Source organism: Alosa pseudoharengus, unplaced genomic scaffold, assembly GCF_046254945.1.
Source record: "Alosa pseudoharengus isolate Yale_2024_CS ecotype anadromous, Long Island Sound unplaced genomic scaffold, YU_APseudo_1.1 YU_APseudo_1.1_scf_8, whole genome shotgun sequence".
Classification (NCBI taxonomy): Eukaryota; Metazoa; Chordata; class Actinopteri; order Clupeiformes; family Clupeidae; genus Alosa; species Alosa pseudoharengus.
The window spans coordinates 28,776,531-28,801,876 of record NW_027468870.1 but is presented as its reverse complement, the minus strand read 5'-3'; the positions used below and the strand labels follow the sequence as shown (position 1 = coordinate 28,801,876).

Here is a 25,346-nt window from a genome sequence, read left to right as displayed (position 1 = left end):
CTCTCTCTCTCTCTCTCTCTCTCTCTCCCGGTCTGACCTGCAGGCAGCATGAGCCCCCAGTGTGTGCTCCAGCTCAATGACCCGCCCCAGAGGCTGTGCAGCTCTGTCTTAAAGGACATCACCAACCCCTCCTGGGACCAGCCCTTCATATTGTGAGTCACGCTCACACTTACATAACAGACATCTACTTACCGTATAGACTAGGCAGTTTAGCCAGAAAGGGATGTGTATAGACTATGCAGTTTAGCCAGAAAGGGATGGCCTTTCGAGTTTCCTTCATAACAGATATCTACATATAGGTTGTTTAGTTCAGTCTAATAGGAACCGCAGACCATGTCTCAACTTCTGGCTGGTCAGTGAGCATCTGTAGCTCCAGCATGTTGTCGAACATGTTGTATCGTCTGAGCCGTCAAGAAAAACTCTGACTGACTGCTTCACTTGCCTACGCCTACATGCTAGTTGACGGTGGACAGTCATTGCTGTGTGCTGTTTTTTTTGTTTTTTTGGGGGGGGGGGGGGATTTGCTATGCAAAGGCAACACCAGGCTGCTAAGTGGTCAGTCAGCATCGCATCGTAGTAGCTAGTGCTTTGATGTCTATTTTCTATTAAAGGGCAGGTCAATGAAACAACCACAGTACTACAGCTAATGCATTTGAAGTGTTCAGTTAAGCTGATAATACACAAGGTCAGCTTTTTGAGCAATATTGCTGGGCAGTGTTCCTGAGTGTAGCTGTTCTGGCACATTCCCATAGATACTTGAATCATCAGTAGGCCAAGTTTTATGATCATCCAATCAGAACACATGGAACCGGCTGTGTTGTTGCCCAGCAACATTGCTCAAAACAATGCTCCATGTATCATCACCTTTAGTGTAATGCAAAGTGTAGGCATATAATATAGATTGGTGTTTCTTAACCGGTGGGTCGGGCCCCAAAAGTGGGTCGCGGAACCGTTCTGGGTGGGTCGCAGAGCTTGTGGTAAAACATTTGAAATGCTACCGTATCAGATCTAATATGGACTTTTATTTTGATAGACTTTATTCGTATGTCAGTCATTGCCATGGACATAGACAATGACTCTGTCTCAAATCGCGTACTTCTGCACTTACAATACCTAATTTGAGTGCATAAGGGTGTTCACACTGACAATTCCAACGACACGAAGGGCGCTGCAAGTTCCCGGATGGTGCACTCATAACGGTCAAAAAGCTGAGTGTGCAACGCTGGACACTTTTCGCCCTTAACGGACGCCATCTTGGCCAAATAGCGGAAGGGGAGGGAGCGTTTTCAAACTCGTGGAAATCGCGGTTGAGAAAGCTGAAGCAGCAGCAGTGGAAAACAGACTTTACGGAGGTACAAGCAAGTTATAACATAAACGGTTTATGTTTTGACACAGTATGACCATGTCACTGTCGAGTTGAGGACGCCAATAAAGTTATGTTAAAATGTTTGCGATCGTCATTTCCGTGAAGTGCACGGAGTTAGTGTTTGATATGAGACAATACTATTTTGTTAAAATTTGCGCACTCCGCCAGTAAGCACACAGTGCACATAGTGTACTACACGAAAGTGTACTCACGTAAGTACACCATTTGAGACGGACTCAATGTGTATGTGACCGGTCATGTTAGACATCATTTTAGTGGTAAATGCAAATAGACCTCTGAAGTTTCGCCTACAAAAGGCTATCATCTTTGCCCAAAGAAATGGGAAATGCAGACGTTTTGCTCTACAGTTTTCTCCTCTGCCTTCGAGTGGATACTGTGATCTTCGGTACGTGAAGACGGCACACTTTGATCTTTGCTACCCCAGAGCTAACTTACAATGCACATAGGTACAACTTGCCATAGGTAGTTAGCTTCAATTAACACCTGGATCTCCTTATATGGGCAAAGATGCCAGCTTTGGTTCCTTTTTTGTAGGCGAACTTTAGAGGTCTATTGACTATTGACTATGACCCTGAATATTTGAACTAGGATATGGATTCACTTAAATTGTGGACAAAATAGGACAAAAACCTCAGTGATGGTGTACAGTGAATTGCTGGCACATGAGAGCATGAAACCATTAAAATTAAAATGCTACATGGAAACACAGCACCCCTGTCAAAGACAAACTTGTCGAGTAGACTTTGAAATGTGACATCAGGAGTTGAAGACTTCACAAATGTAATGGCAAACATCAGCATGTTCCAAACAAGTAGACCTATAGGCACTTTGCGTGTCTTATCATGTAGCTCACCATATCCATTGGCTTGCACGCTAAAAAAATATATGGGTCGCGATTTAATGTACCTGGGAAATTGTGAGTCCCAAAGCCAGACCAGTTAAGAACCACTGATGTATGTAATGCTGATAGCAGGCTTATGTAATGTACACTAAACACTAGAGGTATTACAATGGCCAAATTCTAACTTTGCCTTTTAGTAATCTGTAAACATCCTGATCAGATGAATGTAGTGCCATTTTACTCATGTTGTTGCTACAGGACTTCTTAAAAGACTAAAATCTTTAGACACAATCATTGTATTACTGATGAAGGAATTCATTTCGATTCAGCAGTTCACTGCATTTTGTCATTTTAGCCTAAATCTCTCTCTTTCTCTTCTGTTTTGTGTGTCTTTGTAGTGAGCTGAATGGGAGATCCAAAGAGCTCAATATTCAGCTCTTGAATACGGGGAGTCCTCAAGAGAGTAAGTATGCCAAGTCTCTCAAGTACCCTCAAGAAGAAGAATAGGTATGCCCAATGTGGGTAGAGTTTCATGTTCACATATTCTGGACAGGGTTTGTTCTTTTCAGCAATATTGCTAAAGACGTAATGGTAACTACATACAAATCCCGTAGCATCACTCTTTCTCTCAGATGCTTTCATCATCAGCAGATCCCACTTGTAGAGAGAGTTCTTCACTAACACTAAACAGCATTGAAGGGGCAATAGACAGTGTATGTGTGATGGAGATGCTTTGTGTCAGCAGGCAGCCTGGTGGGTCAGGTGTCCGTACCTTTTGATCTTGTGAAGAAGCAACCCAAAGGACAGCAGACTTTTGCACTGATGACCAAAGATGTGGTGATTGGGACACTAACTACTGAGGTAAAGTAAATTGACATAACACCAAGCATGTTTTCCTTTATTTATTTTAAAGAAAGGCTGATTTTAGTAACACCAAGAGTCTCCAAGCTATGTGACTAGAACTGTACATCTATTCAAATGCATCTCCAGCCAAGCAAAGTGAATTTTTGAAATCACTGCGTTCAAAAATGCCAGACCACCTTTTATAATGTAACGCAAGAACAAGCTGCATTCTGAGCGTCGCAGCAAGCTCTATAAGCCTCACCCACAGACAGCTGCACTCAGGAACAAGAGCAGACTTGATATGCACTCGATTTGTACTCTCTTCCCATCAGAGATTTACAGCTGAAGTTACACAAACATAAAAAGGCAAATGAACAAAGTGATATTGGACTATGCACTACACTTGCAATGTTTTTTTTTGCCCAGGTGTTGTTTATTTGCTTTGTGCGTGTATTAAACAAGCCTTAATATCACCACCTGTGATTGGATGATACATGAGAATAAGGCATATTTGTCTAGTGATCTGAGTGGCTGTTGACTGTCGTCCCTCCCTCTCTCTCAGTTCACTTACCTCGAGCCGAGTGAGGTACGCACCTGGCAGACCCCTACCCCCGCCGCCTCCAAGAAGGTGGAGATGGACCGCACCGTCATGCCCTGCGGCACCGTGGTCACAACCATCACCGCTGTCAAGAGCAAGCCAGGCCGGCCTCTACCGCCGGGGCTCCTGGGTAAAACCGACTGCACACATCTCTCAGTCTCGCTCTGTCTGACCTAAAATTGAGTCTACATTTACTACCCAGGGCTTAAATTTCACTGCGGGATTGCGGGTATTGCGCATAATTTGTTCAAGTCCCGCAACTCTAGCCATCATAATGCGAGAAATTCCCGCATACACTTACGGCCTGTCTGACGTTAATATAATCATGAAGTGGCGTGAATGCGGTCCTATTGACCGGACGGATCAACTACCGAGTTGAATTGAACATAGCCTCATGCAGACGCAGACACACACACACGGAGAGAGAGAGAACCACTTTGCGCTTACGCAAATAGGCTACGCAGCATGGCAAACTTTTACATCTGGAAAGAGCTCCTTGGTAACTATCCTAGCTCAGGTCACGTCAACACTTGATCCCAGAAAGATTGTCTTTAACTTGTTAGTTTTTTGAACATTAATTTTATCTAATGACATAGAAAACATAATGAATTGCATCCACATATCCTTATGCACTATGCACAACTTTTATTCACTAGCGACTAGCCTAAAAGGCTGAAGGGAGGCTAATTACTCTCACGTATTTTATTTAAAGTGACAGGCACTCAATTACACCTACTCATCACCAATGTGCACTCAATTAGACCTACACACCACATTAAAGATATGCCTAAGTGTTATAGTTTAAACGTCAATATGAAGCATTCAAATTACTAAATATGTTTAGCTACTAGTTATTACTGGTAAAATGCTATACATTAAAAAATACATTTTTAACTAAATACACTCTATGTGAATTTAAAAATATATGAAATAGAAACATATCACATAAGCAATAATTTTCAGTGTGCTTGTGTGTGTGTGGAGTCAAGCAGAATCTAGGATGTCCACTGTTGTGAATTATCCCACTACAGTATATATTACTGATGACGTCAGGGTGGTGGGGGCCCCAAAATCAAACACTTTTTTTTTTTTTTAAGTATCAAAATTGCAATCCCCCCCCTCCCCCCTAAATTGTGTAAATCCCCCCTACATGAATAACCTAAGGGGGGAATTCCCCCCATTTTGAAAAATGAATTTTAAGCCCTGCTACCGTATTAACAAAAATACTGGTATATAGTCAAGCAAAATCCATTATTTTGTGTGTGTGTGGTTTGCAGAAACCCCAATGAAGCCTCCAACCAAAGCCAAGCTCTCTGAGAGGAGAGTGTCTGAGCAACCCTGCATGCTGGGGGCCACAGTCAGCAAGGCCCTGTCTTCCTCAGATACTGGTAGGTGGAAGGCCACATACAGTATGTCTTTAATACTCATCAGAAATGTCTTTGAATATGTAACCCCATCTGTATCGGTTAGTAAATGGATGGATGGGTGTATTTTAGGCTCTCTGCCAGTCTGTGGTTTTGATAGATGTCTGTCTGTCTATCTGCCTCCATCTCAGAGCTGCTGATGCTGAACGGGACAGATCCGGTTGCCGAGGCGGCTATCCGGCAGCTGCAGGAGTCGGCGCGGCAGAAGCTCAAGTCGCCGGTGAAAAAGAGCACCATCATCATCTCTGGCGTGACCAAGGTGCAGCACTGCCGTTTCCTGTTCACACACACACCCTGAGAACCACAGCGGCTTCTTCCTTGTTAATCTGTGATCTCCATGACTATTAACATATATCCCCCCCACCCCCCTTTATCAAATCTATTGATGATTGACAGGATTATGAGATGAGGCTAAGAGCTCTTTTGACTTACGCTGTGGTTTTTAATGTGGGTGGGGAGAGGCTGTGAAACGCTTATTTTACTTTGGCCTTATATTAGTTTACAACTGTCATGTCATGCTGGTCTTTTTCACACAGGGGTAATCCACTCTGCCCCTCCTTGACTTGTTTCAGTAGCTTCTGGGTCACCATGTGGTGTCTCCCGTAGGCTTTAGACTCTCGTATTTGCCTTTTATTTGTCATTACCGGTACTCTGGGATCTTGTATTTCTGCTAGGGTTTTCTATGTGCTTATATCTTTGTTTGTAAAGTACTTTGAATGGCAACTGTATAGGTGATGTGCTGAGTAAATGGCCTTGCCTTGTCCCCGCTCTCCAATCCCATAGGCGCCCCTCTCCCAGGACGAGGAACTGGCCCTGATGGCCGGCTACGCCGCTGCCATGGACGCCTCGCTCTCTCAGGTGTCTGAGGAGGAGTCCGCAGCCAGAGCACCACCCTCCCCCACAGCAGCAGGAGCAGCAGGAGCGGCGGCGGCGGTGGGAGAGCCGAGCGCCTGCGCCCCCCAGCCCCGAGACCCCCTGGTGGGGCTGGGCGAGGGGCCGGCCAGGGCGGAGGTGGCGGTGGCCATGGGGGCCGGGGTGGAGGACTGGGAGAGCCAGACGGGCGAGGACCCCGACGCAGACAAGGCCTCGCTCTGCATGTCCGAGACCGGCTCCAAAAAGGGCAAAGGTGAGGCACAAGGAAGAGAGTGTGTGTGTGTGTGTGTGTGTGTGTGTGTGTGTGTGTGTGTGTGTGTGTGTGTGTGTGTGTGTGTGTGTGTGTGTGTGTGTGTGTGTGTGTGTGTGTGTGTGTGTGTGTGTGTGTGTGTGTGTGTGTGTGTGTGTGTGTGTGTGTGTGTGTGTGTGTGTGTGTGTGTGTGTGTGTGTGAGAGAGAGAGAGAGAGAAAGAGTGTGTGAGAGAGAGAGGGTGTGAGTGTATGTGTGTATATTAATACACAACAGTCAAAGTAAAACTATTGGGGCATAGAAGCTGTGACATTTTCTTAAACGTTTTATGAATTGGTAGTCAGTCCAGACAAATTCTTCTAGCACCAGCAGGGATGTTGATGGAACCTGGGTGACTGAGGACAGCCTGATGGTAGCCATTGCCATTTCTGTCTCTTACTCTACTGTCTGGCCAGTCAAGAGTCACTGGTTTCCCCAGAGAGGTTTTAGCAGCTCCATCAACATCCACTCTGTTGTTTTGGTAGAGCGCACCATTTTCACCATAGGGTTTTATCACATGCCTCTACAATGTCTAAATCAACAGCCATCTGTTACCTTAACCTTAATACACCGCAGTTTATTTGGTCCGAACTGCATGTAGTAGAAACAACTGTGTGAAAAAGAGTCTCCCAGTGAGAAAGAACTAAGTAAGGTAATATCATATTGCTATTAGTCTCCCTCAAGCCCTATTGGAACTGATGTGCTGGCCAATGTCCAGCTACAGTCAGCACCATCCTGTTCTAGTGGACCCAGTAGCCTCAGCCAAGACCTTTGGTCACCTGATGTCACTCATGTTTTTCTGTCTTTCTGCTCAGCGTGGTTGTTCATTGTCTTTCTCTCTGTCCTCTTGTTGCTTCCCCTCTCCATTGAGTTTCTTTTTCTACCCCTCCTCTTCATCTTCTTCTTTCTTCTCCACCTCCCCTTTTTTCTCCTCCCTTCTTCTTTGCCATCTTAAAGAGGAAGCCAGTGTTAACCACAAAGTATCTGCTGCGTAAGTGTCCTCGGGGGCTTATTGTAGTGGAGTAGAGACTGTTTAGGGCTGTGATCACGCAGGACATGTAGAGAGTTAGAGATGTTCTCATTTCCTCCAGTAGAGAGTTAGAGATGTTCTCATTTCCTCCAGTAGAGGTAATGCTGTGTCAAAACAATACATGACCCTGTAAACACTGCTGTAAGCTCAGTACATTTCAGAATACACACACACACAGTTTTGCAACAGCACTTCACTTCCCCTTTTCAACTTTCATTAGCGACCGCCAGGGTTAGTTACTCGAATTTCTCATGCACCATTCTCTAGAGGACGAAAAAAGATTTGATTACAAAAGACTTGATGAATGAATGAATGAAGCTCTTAAAAGAGTGTCCTAAGGTGCTCCGCCACAGCTTGCATAACCTAATTGGCTTGTCTCTTTAAAATAAGGGCAAGGGTGAAGGGCTGGGTGAAGCACGAGGCTACTGTTTGCCACCATTTGGTGGATGTTGCACGGTGCATTTACTTAACTGGCACATTACACAAGTGCAGGTTGGAAGACGGTTATCTTTGGTGCACTAGTAGTCTGATTGTTTCAAGCGCACAGTTAGCAGAGTTTGCATAGATGTAGGAATCACAGACAGTCACTTGACAGTAAAGCAGTAAAAAAATAAAACAAGTGTAGTGTCCTTGATATGAAAGTTGTGAGAGGCTTTATATTACATGTGCATTAACATCTTTGACTTTACATCCATTCTGTTAAAAACATGCTTAATTAAAACAGTATAGCAAAACACCTTATAATGTATAACTGACAAAGCAAGCAAAGCTTTTAACCTGTTCTTGTGAGTACTGTTTCACTGTAGTGGATAATTGACCACATGATAAATTATGGCGGTCTACTTAGGTAAACTTGGCTCCAGATTTCCTTATTATCATTAAAAAAAGAAAGTCTTAAGTGTGCTATAGCCATTAGGATCATGACCAGTGTTAGATCCACTCAGCTAGTGGTGTTTGTGTTATTGTGTTGTCTTAATGTCTGTGTATGAGTTGTATAGACCCTTTCAGTCTGTTCCTAGTGGGTTTCCGGTTGAACCAATGCAGATACTGTGAAATAAAATGAATCAGTCTTTAGCATAATGTTCTACAAAATGTTGATGTTTACATTTTTATTTATTATTTATGTTTATTCCCAAGCTACCATTAGCTCAATGTTGTTTTCTGTGCCACCGGAAATTCATTAGGAACGCACATGTTTGTTTATGAAGTTGAAGGGGTCTATAGGAGAGCACATAGCCCTTTAGAGAGTGTCATTGCCCTGTGATGAGACTGTTGTCCATTCCCGTCCACAGGCAGCTTCCTCCACAAGAGTGCCAAGCTGTTTTTCCGCCGGCGGCACCAGCGCAAGGAACCGGGCATGAGCCAGTCGCACAACGACCTGGTGTACCTGGAGCAGCCGGAGCGGGTAGCGGCGGAGGCAGTGGGCGAGCGCCAACGCCGGACGGCCACGCTGCGCCGCATCATCAACCGCAAGCTCCTCCACAAGGGGTCCAAGAACCGCGCCAACGGCTGTGCCGGGGAGCCGCCTGCGTGAGCCTGTGCCTGCCCGTGGTGCCCGGCGCCTATGCCCTCTCCCGGCGGGCGCCGCTGGCCCGCTCCTCCTCCACCACCACCCCTCTGCGTCTGCCCCCCACGTCGCCCCCTCCTGCTCTGCCCAGGCCGTCCTCCTGGTCAGCGGGTCCAGTATCCGGGGCTGCTGCCCCCCCTAAGCAGCCCAGCTCATCACCCCCTCCTCCTCCTCCTCCTCCTGGGCCCACCCACTGAATCAACCCTGCTTTCCAACGGCCACTCAGACCTTATGAGTGCACTGACCGTAACAGAGATGTGGAAGAACACCCCCTAAGCCCCCCCCCCCCCCCCCCCCATCCCATCCCTTCCCTTCTTCCTCTCCTCTTTCTCCTCCCTCTGTCTCTTTTTCTTGCTCTCCTTCCCTTTCTTTCTCTCTTTTGCCATTCCTCTTTCACACTCTTCTCTCTCGCTCTCTTATGCACAGGCTTGCTTTCTCCCTTCATTCCCAGATGCAAACGTTAATGATGATGAACAGATTTTGATTTGGAGAGGTGTTCTGCATATGTGGCCTTTTTTGCCCTTCTCTACTGTATGCAAGGCTGTCGCCCTCTTGACCTCTGTGGCAGCATGTAGCCATCGCCTTGAGAAGATGGACAGCGAATGCAGCGGCATTGACCTGATTTGCACAAACGCTAAAGAGAATTTTTCAACCTTCAGGACTCGTTCGAGGGAGGGCTTAAGTGATGTTCCGTTGCCGATCGTCCAATCCATTTTGTACATTGGGTGCCCATCAAGACTTTGAGGCTCTGAATGGCAATTTTGTTTGTTTATGGTTGTTTGTTTGTTTGTTTGTTTTTAGACATGACTAAGGGAGACCAGTCAGTTCCACTGTTTTTGGCGGATGCTAATGGGAGGTATTGCTAAGTGCTCGACTGCAATCAAGTCCAGCACGCCCATTTCATTCAGTCAGTCAGCTTTGAGGTGACGCTCACGTTACTGTGAAGATCCCTTTGTTTTGAGGTTCCTGAGAATGTATCGTTATTGTTGAATAACAAACCCAGTGTCTATCATTTACCTTATTTCATAACATCAACACTATCATACACCACTTAGTTTTGTTTTTGCAGATTTTACTTAATGAGTGCTGTGATGAAATCTTATGTTAAATGCAGTTTGGTTCTTTTTTAAACATTTACTTTCTTCAAAATATGTTTATGTAAATATGTACATTCCCTTCCATCCCTCCTTTTTTTTTAAACACATTCCTTCATTTACACTTTTGTGTGTATAAGGCATTTTGATGTGCAGAATGAACCAAAGGAAAAACGAAAACTGAGCTGAAATGCTATCTCAAGGCATTGTGCTTTCAGGTTTGATCTTTCCATTGAATAATCACGTCTGGTTGCAATTGGTTTGAATCATACAGTAACACCTGACTGACTTTATGATGCAGTTGAACATACATTTGAGATACGTTTCATGGTGGTGAAATGGTGGTGTTGCTTCCAGTTGGTTGGTTGTTGCCAAGTACCATGTCACCTGAAGTGCAGTTCTGTGGTGTGAAAAGGTTGCCTATTAATCTTTCCTGTTTTTTAGGGTGGCAGGTAGAATACCTAACATCCCATCTAGAGGGTTTTTGCTTAGAGGAGCCCTTGTAAAAATGAAATCTAGTACCTCACCAGAATGGCTTGCTTCAGGTGTGTACTTGAACTAACCTGAGCTACTCTCCACATCACCAGAATGGCTTGCTTCAGGTGTGTACTTGAACTAACCTGAGCTACTCTCCACATCACCAGAATGGCTTGCTTCAGGTGTGCACTTGAACTAACCTGAGCTACTGGTATTTAACCGGAAGCATTGCAGTTGCTTGACCGCTCGCTCAGTCTTACTGAAAATGTGGCTTTTGAAGTCTTGTGAGTCGTACAACCCTTTATCACCCCAGATAATGTCACACCATATTGTATGTATACAATATGCAAAATATGCAATGAGAATGGCAGTCTATACAACCTGAAAAAATGCATTGATCTTGAAATGGCCGGTCAAGAAGCTTTTCATCCTCTCTGCTTGTGCAGACAGCCTGAATGCCTGTGCAGGAGTCAGTCAGTGTTATGCAGGGATTAAAGCAAATTAACATATCAGGTTTATATATATTTTCTAAGCAATAAAAATATGACTGAATAATCAGATTGATGTGTTGGCTATTTTTATTTGGTTTTTTCGGGAGCCACCGGCCATATATTTAACATCAAACCTTGAAGAAAACAATACAGATTTTGCAAAGAAGGAAATGCTGTTTAAGGAACACAATGCAATGTATTTCACTACAACTATTGTCTACTATTTCTTTTGTTGTTTTATTGTTATTGTAATCTCGGCATCACTGAAAATTAGGCCTATCAACAAACTTCCAAGAATAAATAAAGGTTGAATGAATGAATGAAAAAATAACCATAATTCTATCATTCACTGCAAATTTCTTTCATTGCCATTTTGATACTCTGCATTCTACAGTATTTTCATTTATGCCTTTAACTATGCAGCAGCAATTTGTATGACAAATGTATCACTGCATAATCCAGTCGCTGGTGTGTGGAGTGATCCTAACAGGCCTAACATCAAACTGAAACAAACTTCAGAACTACGCTACCCACAATCCTGTCTTTACCGCTTATTTCCGGTCCTGCGCGGTTTCTGGAGCGGATTGGAACCCGGAGTCAGGATTCACTGAATGTGTAGTCGTTTGAAAAACAGGTAACCTTTTTATTTCTAACTTGTGCAACTTTTGCATGTAATACTCACGTGGGAACATTATAGGTATGTTGGTAATTTGCACAATGGTGGCAGAAAGTACGAGAAAGATCATTTTGACGCCGTTTTGACATTCAAATGTACTGGCTCCAGATGAGATCTCCGTCTCCGTTCCATCCGCCATGCCGATTGTTCTTTGTTACATTTGCATTGCTGAAAGAGACCGAGCGGGCTAAGATCGGAGTTAAAACCCGGCTACAGTTTGGAATCTACAGAAACCCGGATCCCGTTTTTACCGGATTGTATTTACTGTACACTCCCTATGCGGGTTGTTGCTTGTTAGGGTGCCGTTGCCGTGTCATTCATACAGCATTGGCTTCAGTTGTTTTTCTTCCCCTCTCCCTCTTTAATTATAATAATAAGTTAGCGTATTTACCCATAGTGGCTTCCAAAATAACTAATTTATAAAAGTTGAAAACAGATTTCACTGTTGTAAATGAGGAGGCCTACTGACTGTTAACACATTTCTATATTATCTGCGCATGTGAAATGTTTCTCCTGGGAGTCCTTTAACTATTTGACAGTGGTTATGATAGGCCTACCTATTTAGGTGGCTTGTATTGTCCCTTCTCTCATGTTTTAAACCACTAGCCTACTGAGAAAAATATAATTATGCTGGAATATGATCGAAGGTCAACAGCAGATTGCACCTTGTTTCATTCATTGTCTGTACGTGTTAAACATTACTGGTTAATATTGTGTGTTTAAATATAGGCTTTTTCACTAACTTTTGTCACTTCTTGTAGTTTGTCAAAATGGCAGAGCAAGCAACAGATGAATTTATATGTAAGTGCATGTTAATACTTTCAACATTTATTTGTATCAGTTTAGATGATATATGTTATATTTGTCTGTGCATGGATCCTAGCTTCTCATGCTCTCTGTGTTGTGTTAAGGGTGTGAGGACTGTGGGCAGTACCATGACGCAGAGTGTCCTGAGATTGGGCCTGTGGTCACTGTGAACGACTCGCTGGTCCTGAGTCGAGCCCGGTTAGTGAACCAGCACTGTTTGCTAAACATTATGGGTGACTTTTTAAAAAAAACATTATTCTGTTGTTATTTTCAGTTTAAAAGGGGGAGGGGCATACTGATGGGTTTAAGCACATTTGTTTTTGATCAGTTGAAAACCCCATGGGCATCTGATATACTTAGAATTGAGAGGGTGTAACATTGTCCCACACTGAGAGCAAGTCACTATTGAGACCTGTATCTGTTTCTTTTTTTTAAACCTTTTTCTAGGTCGTCCCTTCCTGACAGCCTGGAGATCAAGTCAGTCCATGATGGAAAGGAGGGTGTGTTTGTTCTCCGTAAGCTGGTGAAGCGCACGCGGTTCGGACCCTTTGAGGCGAAAAGAGTACAGCACTTGGACAAACAAAGCGTATTCCCACTGAGGGTGAGTGGCTGCAATTGTCATGCGGATGCTACTGTATCTTCCAGCGTAGACTGGGAACAATGAATTTGAGTTTTCTGTAACCAAATGTATGGATATGTAAGTATGCTTTTGTTTTGTTTTGTGTTGACCCCCCTCCCCCCCCAACAGATTTTTAAGAAGGACGGGACTACAATCTGGTTTGACACATCAAATGAGGATGACTGTAACTGGATGATGATGGTGCGACCTGCGGGAGACCACACCCACCAGAATCTGACTGCCTACCAACAGGACGATGAGGTCTATTTCAACACATCTCAGGTATGCCATTTAGAGGCTATTGCATCTGAACCCTTCATGACATTCGGTCAAAGTGTCAGGATTGTAAATCAGAAAAATGCTGGTAGATAGAGTGTGATTTAGTGTCATTTAGAGTGTGGACGGTATTAAAAATCCTAACTAAGTGTTTTGTTGATATTGTTTAACAATACTATTATTGATGACTTTTACGTCTGTTTTAAAGGATGTCCTTCCAGGAGTAGAGTTGAGGGTGTGGTATGGGGCTTTCTATGCGAGGAAGATGGACAAACCTGTTCTAAAACCTCCTGTTGCTCCTGTGGCAGGTGAAGACCACTTGTTCACTTGTTGAGTGTTTCTCTTGTAAATGTGACAAATGCGAAAACTCAGCCCACTCCCTCTGAACTACAGTATGTTGTGAAGATCTTCTTTTTTGATATATTTTATGTTATAGCAGACATGAATCTATTCAGTTCTGGGAAATTGACTTCAGTAAAAGTTAAATGTGCTTAATTAAATAATTATTTCTCAATCTATTCAAACCAGTATCTATTTAAAGTAAAGCTTGTCTCAGTTTGTTGATTTTTTTGGGCTTCCTTTGAAAACGGCAATGCATACAGTACAAATCCTTGATATGAAATACACTAGCAATGATAGTTTCACCCAGTTGTATATTTCATTTGTTTAATTTGTCAGTATTTGTTTTGAAGTGAATGGCTTACTCTCTTTTCAAAGCGTTTTTTATACTGTGACCACCTACAATCCTTGTCTTATAATGTTTTATAATGACAATGTTGGTTTAAATGCACACATGGTTCTATAAATGTCAGAATTGCCCCGTCTGTCCCGTATTGTGACGCTTTTGCTCTACTCCATGCATCCTGTTAATTGATGCTATTCTCTCTAACTGTAGAGCCCCAGGTGAGCTCCACCAAGCCATTAAGTGAACCAGAGCCACCCCTAGGTGCAGAGAATGACACAGGTTGGTCATCTTTATGAGACGCTATTCAACAAAATGGGACCTGCCTGTTTTAATGCATGTCGGCCTCTGCTCCTCTCTCAGTATTTGCTAGTGTCTGTTTGTGCTGGAAGCATCAGGTATGTTTATTTATGTAAGCAGTATGACTCACACTTGTCACTGTGATTGCCTCATCTATGATAGAGATTGGTAATGTCTGCATTGGCCTTCTTAGTATCTGTCGACCAAATTCTGTCACACTGTCAACTTTTTGTCATGTGCACACCTGTTAGGATGAGATTACCGTAAGAAAAGTAGACAGCTCTGACCCTGACCAGTCAGCCATCGTTGTCCTCCTTTCAGACCAACTGCTCAGCCACCTACCTGACGTGAAAACGGTGGATCCTGCCCTCGAAGAACCACCTGCCCAGCCAGAGTCGCCCATTGAAAGCCTGGAGAGCACAATGGACAGTAGAACCAACAGCACCACCACCTCTGCCACCGCCACCCCGACTGCCGCAGAACCCAGGAAGAGGCCTGGCCGGGGACGCAGGGCGAAGAACAGCAAAGCAATCGCCACTCCTCAACCCGAGTCCATCAAAGGTCAGAGAGGCTGTTTAGGACTTAAGGCTGTGTTCAAGTGAAGTATTTATTGATGTTTAGTTTGTTGAAATAAGATCAGAGCAGAGACAGATCACTCTGCCATTATAAAGTGAATGTCTTTGTGTTTTATTCGTGGTGTGAAAGAGAAAATACTTCCCTCTATATTAACTCCTTTTCTCATCTTTTACAACCACCAGACTCCATAGCACCGTCTGATCAAGCTCTCAGCACAGAGGCTCCAGAGCTGGTATTGGCCCAATTAGACAACCCGCACCTGGTGATTGGCTCAGATGGCAGAGCCATCAAGCTTAAGCAGATGACCCGCTCATCCACTGGGAAGTAAGGGCACCAACAAACTCACCAGTCCAATAACGTAGTTGATTATGCTGAACATATACTAGGCTCTGTATATGCTACTAATTGATAAATAGTTTATTTGACTAATAGTTATTTGACTGTTTTGTGTTGCCTTTTAAATGTACAGTGAAGCATTATCTGCATGTGATATTAAGCATTCCTGAATTATCATATGTTCCCTCTGTGTTTTTTAATTGTTCAATGATTTTCATCAATTATCTCTCTCTCTCTCTCTAAGGTCCGGTCTGAGGAAGCATGCAGGGAGGCAGGCCGGAGATCATAAGCGGGTCTACCAGTGTTCGCTTTGCAACAAGGTGTTCCAGAACAGCAGTAACCTGAACCGACACATCCGCTCCCACGGTGGGTATCCACTCTCCACATCACCAGACAACCACAACAGATGTTGAGGTCACAAAAAAGGGCTTCTGAAATGTCTCATTTCAAGTATGGTTTGGCTCACCAAACAAAACCCTGTTATTTTCTTGTCTTCTTTAAAAAAATATGTACCAGGTGACAAACTGTTCAAATGTGATGAGTGTGAGAAGCTGTTTAGTCGTAAGGAGAGTCTGAAGCAGCATATCTCCTACAAGCACAGCAAGAATGAGGTACGCCTCAGTCACACCCATTGGTTTCACATTTCCTCTCTGTTCAGCATTGATTTGGTCTTCAACATAAAAAGCAGGATCATAACGTTTAAGATGAATCTTAGTACCGAATGACTTGGCCTTAATATGTATGTGTGTGCTCATGTGTATGTTAGTGAATGTGTTTGTTTGTTCTCCCCAGCCGGATGTGGAATACAGGTACAGATGTGTGACCTGTGAGAAGTACTTCCGGGTTGAAAATGCACTAAAATTCCACAACTGTAGAACAGGTGAGACTTGCATGGCTGACTTTATCCATCACTGCTCGTCGCTAAGAAATTGATTTAACGCTCGTCATATGAAAATCAGAAATGGTTGCACTGATGGTGCCCTTTTTTTTTTTTTTCTTGAGTGTAGATGACAAGACATTCCAGTGCGAGATCTGCTCGCGGTTCTTTTCCACCAACAGCAACCTGTCCAAACACAAAAAGAAGCACGGCGAGAAGCTGTACGCCTGCGAGATCTGCAACAAGATGTTCTATCGCAAGGACGTCATGCAGGACCACCAGAGGCGCCACGTGATGGGTGAGAGCCAAAGTCAGTCCCAGCATGCCGCAGTCCTCACCTTACTCTGTGCTTAAACACGCTTGTCGTCTTCCATTAAACAAGACTCAATACAGTGGGCTCTAATTTGAATGACTACTGTAAGTCTAAAGTCTTAAGTCAAAGGCATGGATCAAACATTACTCTAATTATCAGGCAGTATGTTCAAATTTAAATATACTTTACATATACTGTGTAAAAATAAGCATGTGCCACGTTAGACTTAAGACTTACCCATCATTAAAATGAGGGCCCCTTGTCTTGGAAGTGAAATGAAGTGAAGTGAACTGACATGTTGGCGTTTCCCCAGGCCCAAAGAGCCTGAGGCGGGAGGAGATGGAGGCCAGTGGGGAGGAGGGGACCAAGTACAGGAAGGAGCCCTCGGCTTGTCCCATCTGTGGCAAGGTGAGGGGAGATGGGAGGAGATGGTCCAGTGCAGACTAGAGTCACGCCTAGCCTAGTCTCAGCTATTTTAAATGTTTGCATAATGGCTCCGTATCTGATGCCGTCATGGTGTTTGAATTTATGGTGTGTGTGTGTGTCGCTGTGTTTTTTCCGTGTGTCTGTCCGTGGTTGTGTGTGTGTGTGAGTGTGTCTGTGTTTTTTCTGTGTGTCTCTCTGTGGCTGTGTGTGTGTGTGTGTGTGTGTGTATGTGTGTGTGTATGTGTATATGTTTTTTCCATGTGTGTATGTGTGTCTATCTGTCTGCGTCTGTGGGTGTGTCTTTATAAAAAGGCCTTATGTGTGTGTGTCTGTGTTTCCTGCTCAGGTGTTCTCCTGCAGGAGCAACATGAACAAACATTTGCTGACTCATGGAGATAAGAAGTACACCTGTGAAATCTGCGGACGCAAGTTCTTCCGCGTAGACGTCCTCAGAGACCACATCCACGTACACTTCAAGGTTGCATACCTCACCCAACACCCCCGAATAAAAGCATTACATCGAAACACTCTCATTTGTTTCAGTCGAGACAACTTTGACCTATTCTTGTAGCCCAGCTGATAGAGTAAGTGGCTATCAACACCAAGGTCTTGGGTTTGATACTAACTACAATGGGTAGCAGTACAGTGAAACAGCTTCCATTGATTTTTGTTGTAATTACAAGCTTATCTACTGCTAATGTATCTATGATGTGGCTCCTCTGACCATTAGCTGTTGATACTTCCCCCTCGTCCAGGACATTGCGCTGATGGATGAACTAGAGAGGGAGGAGTTCATCAAGAAGATTGGCATCTCCATGGAGGAGAGTGATGAGAACTCTGATGAGGAGGATGGCAAGGACGACCCCGAGCATCACAAATACACCTGCAAGAAATGCCAAGTACGGCTGGGGAAGCACACACAGAGCTCACTACACTACAAGAGCAGTCACGGCTTAAGGATATGATACTTGTGAATCTGAACTAGCTATTAAGTGTCCTGTCCTTTCACTCAATCACTCATCACTCTATCTCTCTTTTTGTTCCTTCCTCCCTATTCTGTGCTGTCCCCATGCTGTGTTCAGGTAACCTTTGCTAAGGGCCGTGACTACCTGAAGCACATAATGGACCTTCATAAGGAGCGGGGTTATGGCTGTGTGATCTGCAACCGCCGCTTCGCCCTGAAGGCCACCTATAACGCCCATCTGGTCATCCACCGTGAGCAGCTACCTGACCCCGCTGTCCAGCGGTAAGCCCCCCCCCCCAGCCTGCCGCTCCCACAGCTCACTTTACAGACCTTCAGCTCCACATGAGACATAAAATAACAAGTGCACCTTTGGCTTTCTAAACAATGTCTGTGCAATGCCTTTGTAATGGAAAACAGAATGTAGCGTATGAAACTTTATACAGCATCTGAAAACAGTTTGTATGCAGCCTAAAGCTCAAGGTGTACAAGACTAACACAAACAATAGACAAAGCTTTGCGGTTCAGTGAAGGATAACAATGCAGCCTCTGTGTTGTCTTTCAAGCAGCCTTAAGCTGTTTGAAAGGTGCATTCATGTGCTGAGATAAGGAGTGTGTGTGTGTGGGTGGTGGGGGGGGTGATCCTGTTTGGCTTATCATTTGGGGATCTTCTCATAGCAAGTAAGAGGAGTTGTTATTCAGCTCCCCACCTCTGTTTTTCCTGTCACCCAAAAGCTACATCCACCCGTGTGAAATGTGTGGACGCATCTTCAACAGCATCGGCAACCTGGAGAGACACAAAATTATCCACACTGGTAAGACTGCCGCAGCTTATCTGATGTGCTAACACTTTAGTGTTCTGACACAGAGAGCATTTGATTCTGGGCTCTTATCCAGCTACAGAATATTCCAGAATCATGTGTTATATTAAAAACTTTGAAATCAGTGGCTCAAAAATCCATTCCAGAGTAATTCAAATAATTGAAACACAGGAAGAGTCAGTGTATGCATTTAATGTTATTTTTATCTTTGTCTGGCAGTGGACCTGACATAAAAAGGGACTCTCTTCCATAATTTCCTTGCGTAATGTTTTTCCTCCCGTGTGCAGGGGTGAAGAGCCACAGCTGTGAGCAGTGTGGTAAGTCCTTCGCCAGGAAGGACATGCTGAAGGAGCACCTCAGAGTTCACGACAACATCCGAGATTTCCTGTGTGCAGAGTGTGGCAAAGGTGGGCACTTGCTCTTTCAATAAGAGCAGATGGGTATGGAGTTACTGGGATGGGAGCGTGTGGTAGAGCAGTGATAGTGTTGAAATGGTTTGTTTCCGCAACTTGACGTTACCAATCCCAGTCGCTTTGTATGAAAACTATGCTAAATCCCACTCACTTTACTTTATTTTACTTTAATTTATATTTAAGTTCTGTTGGTACCCGAGGTCAGTAGGACCATAATTGAGCTGTGGGTGAACCTCACTACCCGACACCTTTAGGGACACACTAGCAACTGATGCTAGCACCCGACGCTAGCACCTGATGCTAGCACCCATGTTTTAGCCTCTGTGTTGGCACGCCAGTCTCCCAAGGGTTCTGGCTTGTGGTTGGTGGCTTGCTTGATTCCAGTGCAACACTGTTCTTCTCACAGGCTAGGTTAGGTTACACCTTGGGGTTAAACAAAGGACTCTCTTGGTTTCCAAGAGCACTCCTGAGTGTTGTTCTTGCACTCTGCATGTTGACCTTGGCTGACATGTCGTCTGTGATCTATTTTTCTCTGGCAGGCATGAAGACCAAACACGCCCTCAGGCACCACATGAAACTACACAAGGGCATCAAGGAGTACGAGTGCAAAGAGTGCAATCGCAAGTTCGCTCAGAAAGTCAATATGCTCAAACACTACAAGAGACACACAGGTAAAAATAAAAATAAAATCATCTTTCTCTTTCTATCTCTACAGAATGATCTTTTACTTTGTCTCATTTAGTGATGGACATTTTCATCTCGTCAATCTGTCTAATGGGGTTTTGTGTATGTTGTGTTTGTGCAGGCATAAAGGACTTCATGTGTGAGCTGTGTGGAAAGACCTTCAGTGAGAGGAACACCATGGAGACCCATAAGCTCATCCATACAGGTATGTTCAACACACACACTCACTCACTCACTCACTCACTCACTCACTCACTCACTCACTCACTCACTCACTCATAGACTGCCATTATGTCATATATTTCATGTATTTTTTGTCTCTTCCTTCCTCCTCGCTCGCTCTCTCTCTCTCTCTCTCTGTGTCATCTGGCTTTACTCACGTTAAAAATACTCATACAAAGTTTTGTAATGTCAAAGATTGTATCAGCAGTAAACATCTCTCTGTCCCTGTCAGTGGTTCTCAAATGAGGTTTGAAATGCTGTAAAGGGTCTATAATCTCAAAGTCGCTCTGTCCCCCTCTCGCTCTGTCCCCCTCTCTGTCCCTCCGTGCGTGCAGTGGGGAAGACGTGGTCGTGTGCGGTGTGCGATAAGAAGTATGTGACGGAGTACATGCTGCAGAAGCACATGCAGCTGACCCACGAGAAGGTGGAGGCCCAGAGCTGCCACCTCTGCGGCACCAAGGTCTCCACCCGTGCCTCCATGAACCGCCACATGCGCCGCAAGCACCCTGAGGTGAGCCAACACACACACACACACACACACACACACATACACTCACACACACACACACACACACACACAGTCACGGCAACAAGGATGTATGCATTCCATACCGTACAGACTGATTATTTGGGTGGCATTACTGCTGTTAGTGTAGTGATTAGTGTATTAATCAGGTGGACAGTCTACTATTATCTCAAGCCCCAACATCTGTCTCCAGTCTATCAGCTTGACAGTAAATGGCATAGTATAGACAAAAAAAACAACAAATAGATTGGAGTAACACACTTCATTTATCATCTATTCATCTTATTTTTCTCTATGTGCTTGTTTTATTATCCTCACTCATCACTCTTCTCCCAACTTCTATGTTACTTCAGGTTATAACGGTGAGAATAGATGACTTTGACCATCTCCATGGAACCTCAACCATTGATGCATCCACTATCAGCATTGTGCAGGTCTGTGCAACATCTGCCCCCCCCCCCCCCCCAATAATACTATATATTATCGGAGGGGCCAGAATTATTGTCGGGTCATGGGGCCCAAATTATCTAGCAGTGCCTCTGCATAGGGATGTAGAGATATATGAACAAAAGCCTAAAGTCATTAGTCTACGTGTACTTACGCTTTCTTTCTGTTACTTCTGCATCTCTGTGTTCAGTCATTGTTGATATGGTTATAGATACTCCTTAGTTCCTCATATTCAGTCAGTTTTGCCGGTTTTGCATCCCCAGCCTACCTTGACCCTGGAGAAGGCGTCTCTGGCCGGAGAGAAGGGTCAGCGGGCCACCCGACAGCCCAAGAAGAAGCAGAAGCTGCAGCCGGAGGAACCCGAGCTGACATCCGAGTCCGACGAGTACCCCGACTTCCCCACCAAAGGAGCCAGCTTCGTGGGGACGGTGGGCGACGAAACGAGCTCCGCTGTGCAAAGCATACAACAGGTCTGTCCAGCTGTTCTAGCAGAAAGCCCAGCTCTCAGTCCGACTCTACCTCTGGGCCCTGTACTTACAGTACAACATCCCCATTTTACACTTGGAAAACCTACATTAGGCATTTTGATTCAGTTCAGTTCATGTTTAGTTCTATAACATGTAATTAGTATTAGACTGACATTTTAGCACATGGTCACCCAGTCTTGCTGTCATGACGACCGTGTGACTGTGTACAGGTGGTGGTCCTGGCTGAGCAGGGCGCGTCGGCGGCGTCCTCCCCGTCCAACTCGGTGGGTCTCCCCAGCATCACAGTGGCATCCATCAGTGGCGGGGCACCAGCCCAGTTCACCAGTCTGCAGCCGGTCACCGTGGGGCCGCTGACACCCAGCGAGCGGCCACTCACGCTGGACAACTCCATCCTCACAGTCACCTTCGACACGGTCAGCGGCTCAGCCATGCTGCACAACCGGCCCCCAGAGCTGACAGCCGAGACGGCCGGAGCCGGCGTCGGAGGGGCCCCAACATCCGTGGGGGCTGTGGGAGGGACGGCAGGCGCCCAGTCGGTCGCCCACTTCATCAACCTCACCACGTTCGTCAACCCCATCTCCCACCAGCTGGAGCAGCCGGCCCTCACGTGGCGGCCCGTATCGGCCGCCGAGGGGCCCCACATCGCCACCGCCGGGGCCCTGGACGCTGGCCAGACGGACTCCCAGGGGGCTCCGGTCTCAGCCCAGGGGGCAGCCGGCGGCGTGCAGCAGCAGGTGGTGGTGGAGCAGGCGCAGCAAATCCAGGTCCAGGCTTCTGGGCCTTCCCAGCAGCAGCAGGCCACAGCCGCACAGCAGATGTTCAGCTACTGAGAGGAGCTCCAGCCACAGTTTCTACCTGCTCAGACACTGACCATGCCTCTGTTGAGGTATGCCACTGGGAGATCGATGTACTGTATCTATATACGCCATATACACTCAACGTTGTGCCTGTATCACTATACACTCCCCACGCCACTCCTATGCACTTCCAGACAGTTGTGAGAATATTTAAAAATCAATTCAATCATCTTCATTTTTTTGTTGTTGTCGTTTTAAAATATTACATCATGAGATCTAATTTTTAACTTGATTTGCATTTCTGAAGCATTGTAAAGATTCATGAAGCCATGGAAATAATCAAGGACTTGCCCATCATGAGAACAGTCAAAATTATTGTTCTAGTGCTGGATACATTATTGTGCCATCATGGGTCAAAAGCAGCATGTTCACACTGTTGTGTACATTTGCTTTGTCTTGTTTTGTGTTTCTCTTCCTCAGCTATACATTTTAAGGCACAATTTTCTATCTGTGCCATGTGGGCCCATCCCTGCTATGAAATAGAAAAGCACTACCTCTGCTGGGTTTACACCAGGTCAGACCATTATGAACTGCAGGACTATTAACGGTGGCTTGGGTCCCATTCTGGAAATTGGTTACTAATGCTGGAAGATCTAACAAATCTCTTATGGTCTTTGATACCTTTTTCAACAATGCTGTCATCTATGCTGTCTACATAAAAGACACTTTGTTATGCCTTTGAAAGCAGTACTCACAATTGCATAACATTGGAGAGAGGAAGTGTTACAGCAAAGATGATTACTAGCTAAACTGACTATTGATTAGTTTTAACATGAACCAAAGAAGGGGTTCTGTCTAAAAATGCCTTAATGACCATGTGATCAAAAGCAAAAGTGCACTATCCAATATTGTTTCTCTTGTCAAATCTGTTGCCATTGATTCTTTATCTTTGATTATGTTCATCTGAAAATTAAAAAAGAAATGCTACAAAAGGCCTGAAAAACTTCTTTAAATCGGTAGATGTAGATATGCTTGTTGATAATGTTTGAGCTTTTTATTTTTATGAAACAAAATGTATTTTATACCAGGGTCCATGTTTCAAATAATTGAAAGGTAAACAAGGTACACAATTGACATGTGCTTTGACATCATTTTCTTTGTGTATATGTGTAAACAAGTCCTGTTCATATGATTATGTATGCAACATCACAAGTGTAGCATGTAAGACAATGTAGATAATTAAGAACTCAGAACAAATGCTATGAATAAACTACTTTGTCTCATATGAATCTCATCTGTTGTGTAATGCAAGGTGGTTTCCTTTCAACCATAACCATCCATTATTACTTATAGATGTACATTTCTTAGCTTTTAAATCTACTTTTCCTAACCCTGTCAGTGTCTCAGACCAGACCACACTGATATGAACCCCCATTGTATATGATATGAATCCCCAACATACTTACAGCACACTGCCCCCCACCCCCCCTCCAATACACAGCACATTGTCTCATGAGGAAGCTTCTCCAACACACATATTGCACACTGCCCTCTCCCCACATACACAACACACTATCCCGTCTCCCCTGTCATCCCCCCAACACACACCAAGACCCCTGGCAGTTGGGTTAGCCCCTTGAGCCGTGGATCTGCCCAAGGTTTCTTCCTTGGTAAGGGAGTTTTTCCTTGCCCCTGTTGCTCTTGGGTGCTCCTTGTTGGGGTCCCCCCCCCCCCCCCCCCCCAATCCCAATCCTCCCCCACCTTTCTTATGCAGCCCTTGTCACTTAATCTACTAAACCCCTCTTCTACTGCACTTTTTATGCATGTGACAATAAACTTCCTTGTATCCTTGTATGAAGTTGAGAGAATGCCTGTGTTGTCTGGAAGTTAGGTCTGATAGTGTAGGTTAGTTAGTTGCATGTACTTAGGAGTACCAGAGGGGGGCGCTACAGCAGCATTACCATAACCATTTTATATGTTTATATATAACCATTTTATATAAGTGAGACTAGTATACATTTAATATATGCTATTACACAGTATGTAGAAAACAAAACAATGTATTGTTATTAGATAATATAATGTTAACATGTTAAAAGTTCCAGCATATCAACAGAATTAAAAAAAATCTACTGTAGTGCTATATGCTCAAATCTCTTCTGATAGGAGCATAGCACTATTTGTTCATTTAATTTAATTTATTTATTTATAATGACAACACACATTGATTAACATTTCTGCAAATGTGCCAGTGTTACCCAGTCAGCCAGCTAATTTTCAACTGCAGTCCGTTGGCAAGATGTTGTCATAACCATCAATTGACTTGGCCAGTTGTTCTTCGATGCCAAGTTAGTAATAAAATTTATTTTACAAAAACAACACAGGACAAGCCATCAGCCATGTAGATAAAAATTAAAGCACATACACAAGGAAGAGCAAAAACAACAGGACGTTCAACCCCCACAAATACAGCAAAGCATCAACAGACACTCCTAGCAACAGGCAGAGCATGGTAAGATTAGTATCAGGTATGTCAGTATTAGCAGTAATCTAATACCGATATAAAGTTAAGTGTTTACATGTCTGACTGCTCAAAAGCCAGTCTTTAAGATAGTGATTGAAATTGTGGTGGGATAAGAATCTCAGTTGGTAGAGTGTTTCATAAGTGTGAAGCTTTTCCAGAAAAGCATAGGTGACTAAAAGCGCTGGACCTAAGAGGGACTACACAGTCCACCTATTCAACTATTTCATGTTATCCATGGCTTGTTGGATACATTCATGATGTCCATGTGATGATGTTTATTGAAACCGTCAGTGTGCCAGGGTATAACATACAAATGTCAACCAAAATCAACCTCTTAAACAAATACAATTTAGATTTTGCAATAAATATGTTGACATCAATGGAACTAAACTGGGTGTTTTGCCACTACAGAAATCATCAAATTATAATGTCTTGATGTCAGGAGAGTATCATATGAATGATTGAATGCAGCTGGTACAAAAGTCCCCAGTGTAAGTATTAGGTATTTCACAGTAACTTAATATGTTATACCTTACACTGAATTTGACTCTGGGTTAGATTAGCCAGTGCTGACCACAAAACACTTCTCACCATCTTCGAGCATGCTTGGGTATTAATCTATGTATCCACATACATTTTAAGTCCTGAACATTTAAACTATG

At 44.2% G+C, this 25,346-nt stretch overlaps 2 protein-coding genes and 1 long non-coding RNA gene across 5 annotated transcripts in view; all 3 read left to right on the top strand.

The window, feature by feature from the left end:
• The window catches only part of c2cd2 (C2 calcium dependent domain containing 2), a 16,182-nt gene extending 7,050 nt beyond the window's left edge, over positions 1–9,132 (top strand). Inside the window, exons 7-14 of one of the 2 annotated variants that reach the window (XM_076274217.1) lie at positions 44–152; positions 2,627–2,691; positions 2,971–3,089; positions 3,634–3,799; positions 4,947–5,057; positions 5,225–5,352; positions 5,877–6,219; positions 8,577–9,132. In XM_076274217.1, coding sequence (XP_076130332.1) covers positions 44–152; positions 2,627–2,691; positions 2,971–3,089; positions 3,634–3,799; positions 4,947–5,057; positions 5,225–5,352; positions 5,877–6,219; positions 8,577–8,818 — 1,283 coding nt within the window. In that variant the 3' untranslated portion in view covers positions 8,819–9,132. The remainder of the gene's footprint in view (positions 1–43; positions 153–2,626; positions 2,692–2,970; positions 3,090–3,633; positions 3,800–4,946; positions 5,058–5,224; positions 5,353–5,876; positions 6,220–8,576) is intronic. The other variant, XM_076274218.1, reaches the window with a different exon arrangement.
• Positions 9,133–9,152: 20 nt separating this feature from the next.
• On the top strand, positions 9,153–10,980 carry LOC143111970 (uncharacterized). The gene is made up of 2 exons (XR_012984643.1): positions 9,153–10,547; positions 10,605–10,980. It is a non-coding gene; the product is annotated as an uncharacterized LOC143111970 (long non-coding RNA).
• A 519-nt stretch (positions 10,981–11,499) lies between these two features.
• On the top strand, positions 11,500–23,416 carry prdm15 (PR domain containing 15). 2 transcript variants are annotated; one of them, XM_076274449.1, is made up of 25 exons: positions 11,500–11,547; positions 12,351–12,390; positions 12,501–12,594; positions 12,844–12,997; positions 13,145–13,297; positions 13,500–13,599; positions 14,187–14,255; positions 14,595–14,834; positions 15,032–15,173; positions 15,430–15,551; positions 15,702–15,796; positions 15,978–16,065; positions 16,193–16,360; positions 16,689–16,783; positions 17,148–17,279; positions 17,557–17,700; positions 17,884–18,047; positions 18,498–18,577; positions 18,871–18,990; positions 19,536–19,667; positions 19,802–19,885; positions 20,238–20,413; positions 20,782–20,862; positions 21,139–21,345; positions 21,573–23,416. In XM_076274449.1, exons 2-25 carry the CDS (start codon positions 12,360–12,362, stop codon positions 22,191–22,193), a joined length of 3,492 nt encoding a protein of 1,163 aa, XP_076130564.1. In that variant the 5' UTR covers positions 11,500–11,547; positions 12,351–12,359; the 3' UTR covers positions 22,194–23,416. The 2 variants fall into 2 exon arrangements, with proteins under 2 accessions (XP_076130564.1, XP_076130563.1); XM_076274448.1 differs by having other exon boundaries at positions 16,193–16,372.
• Positions 23,417–25,346: the final 1,930 nt, after the last annotated feature.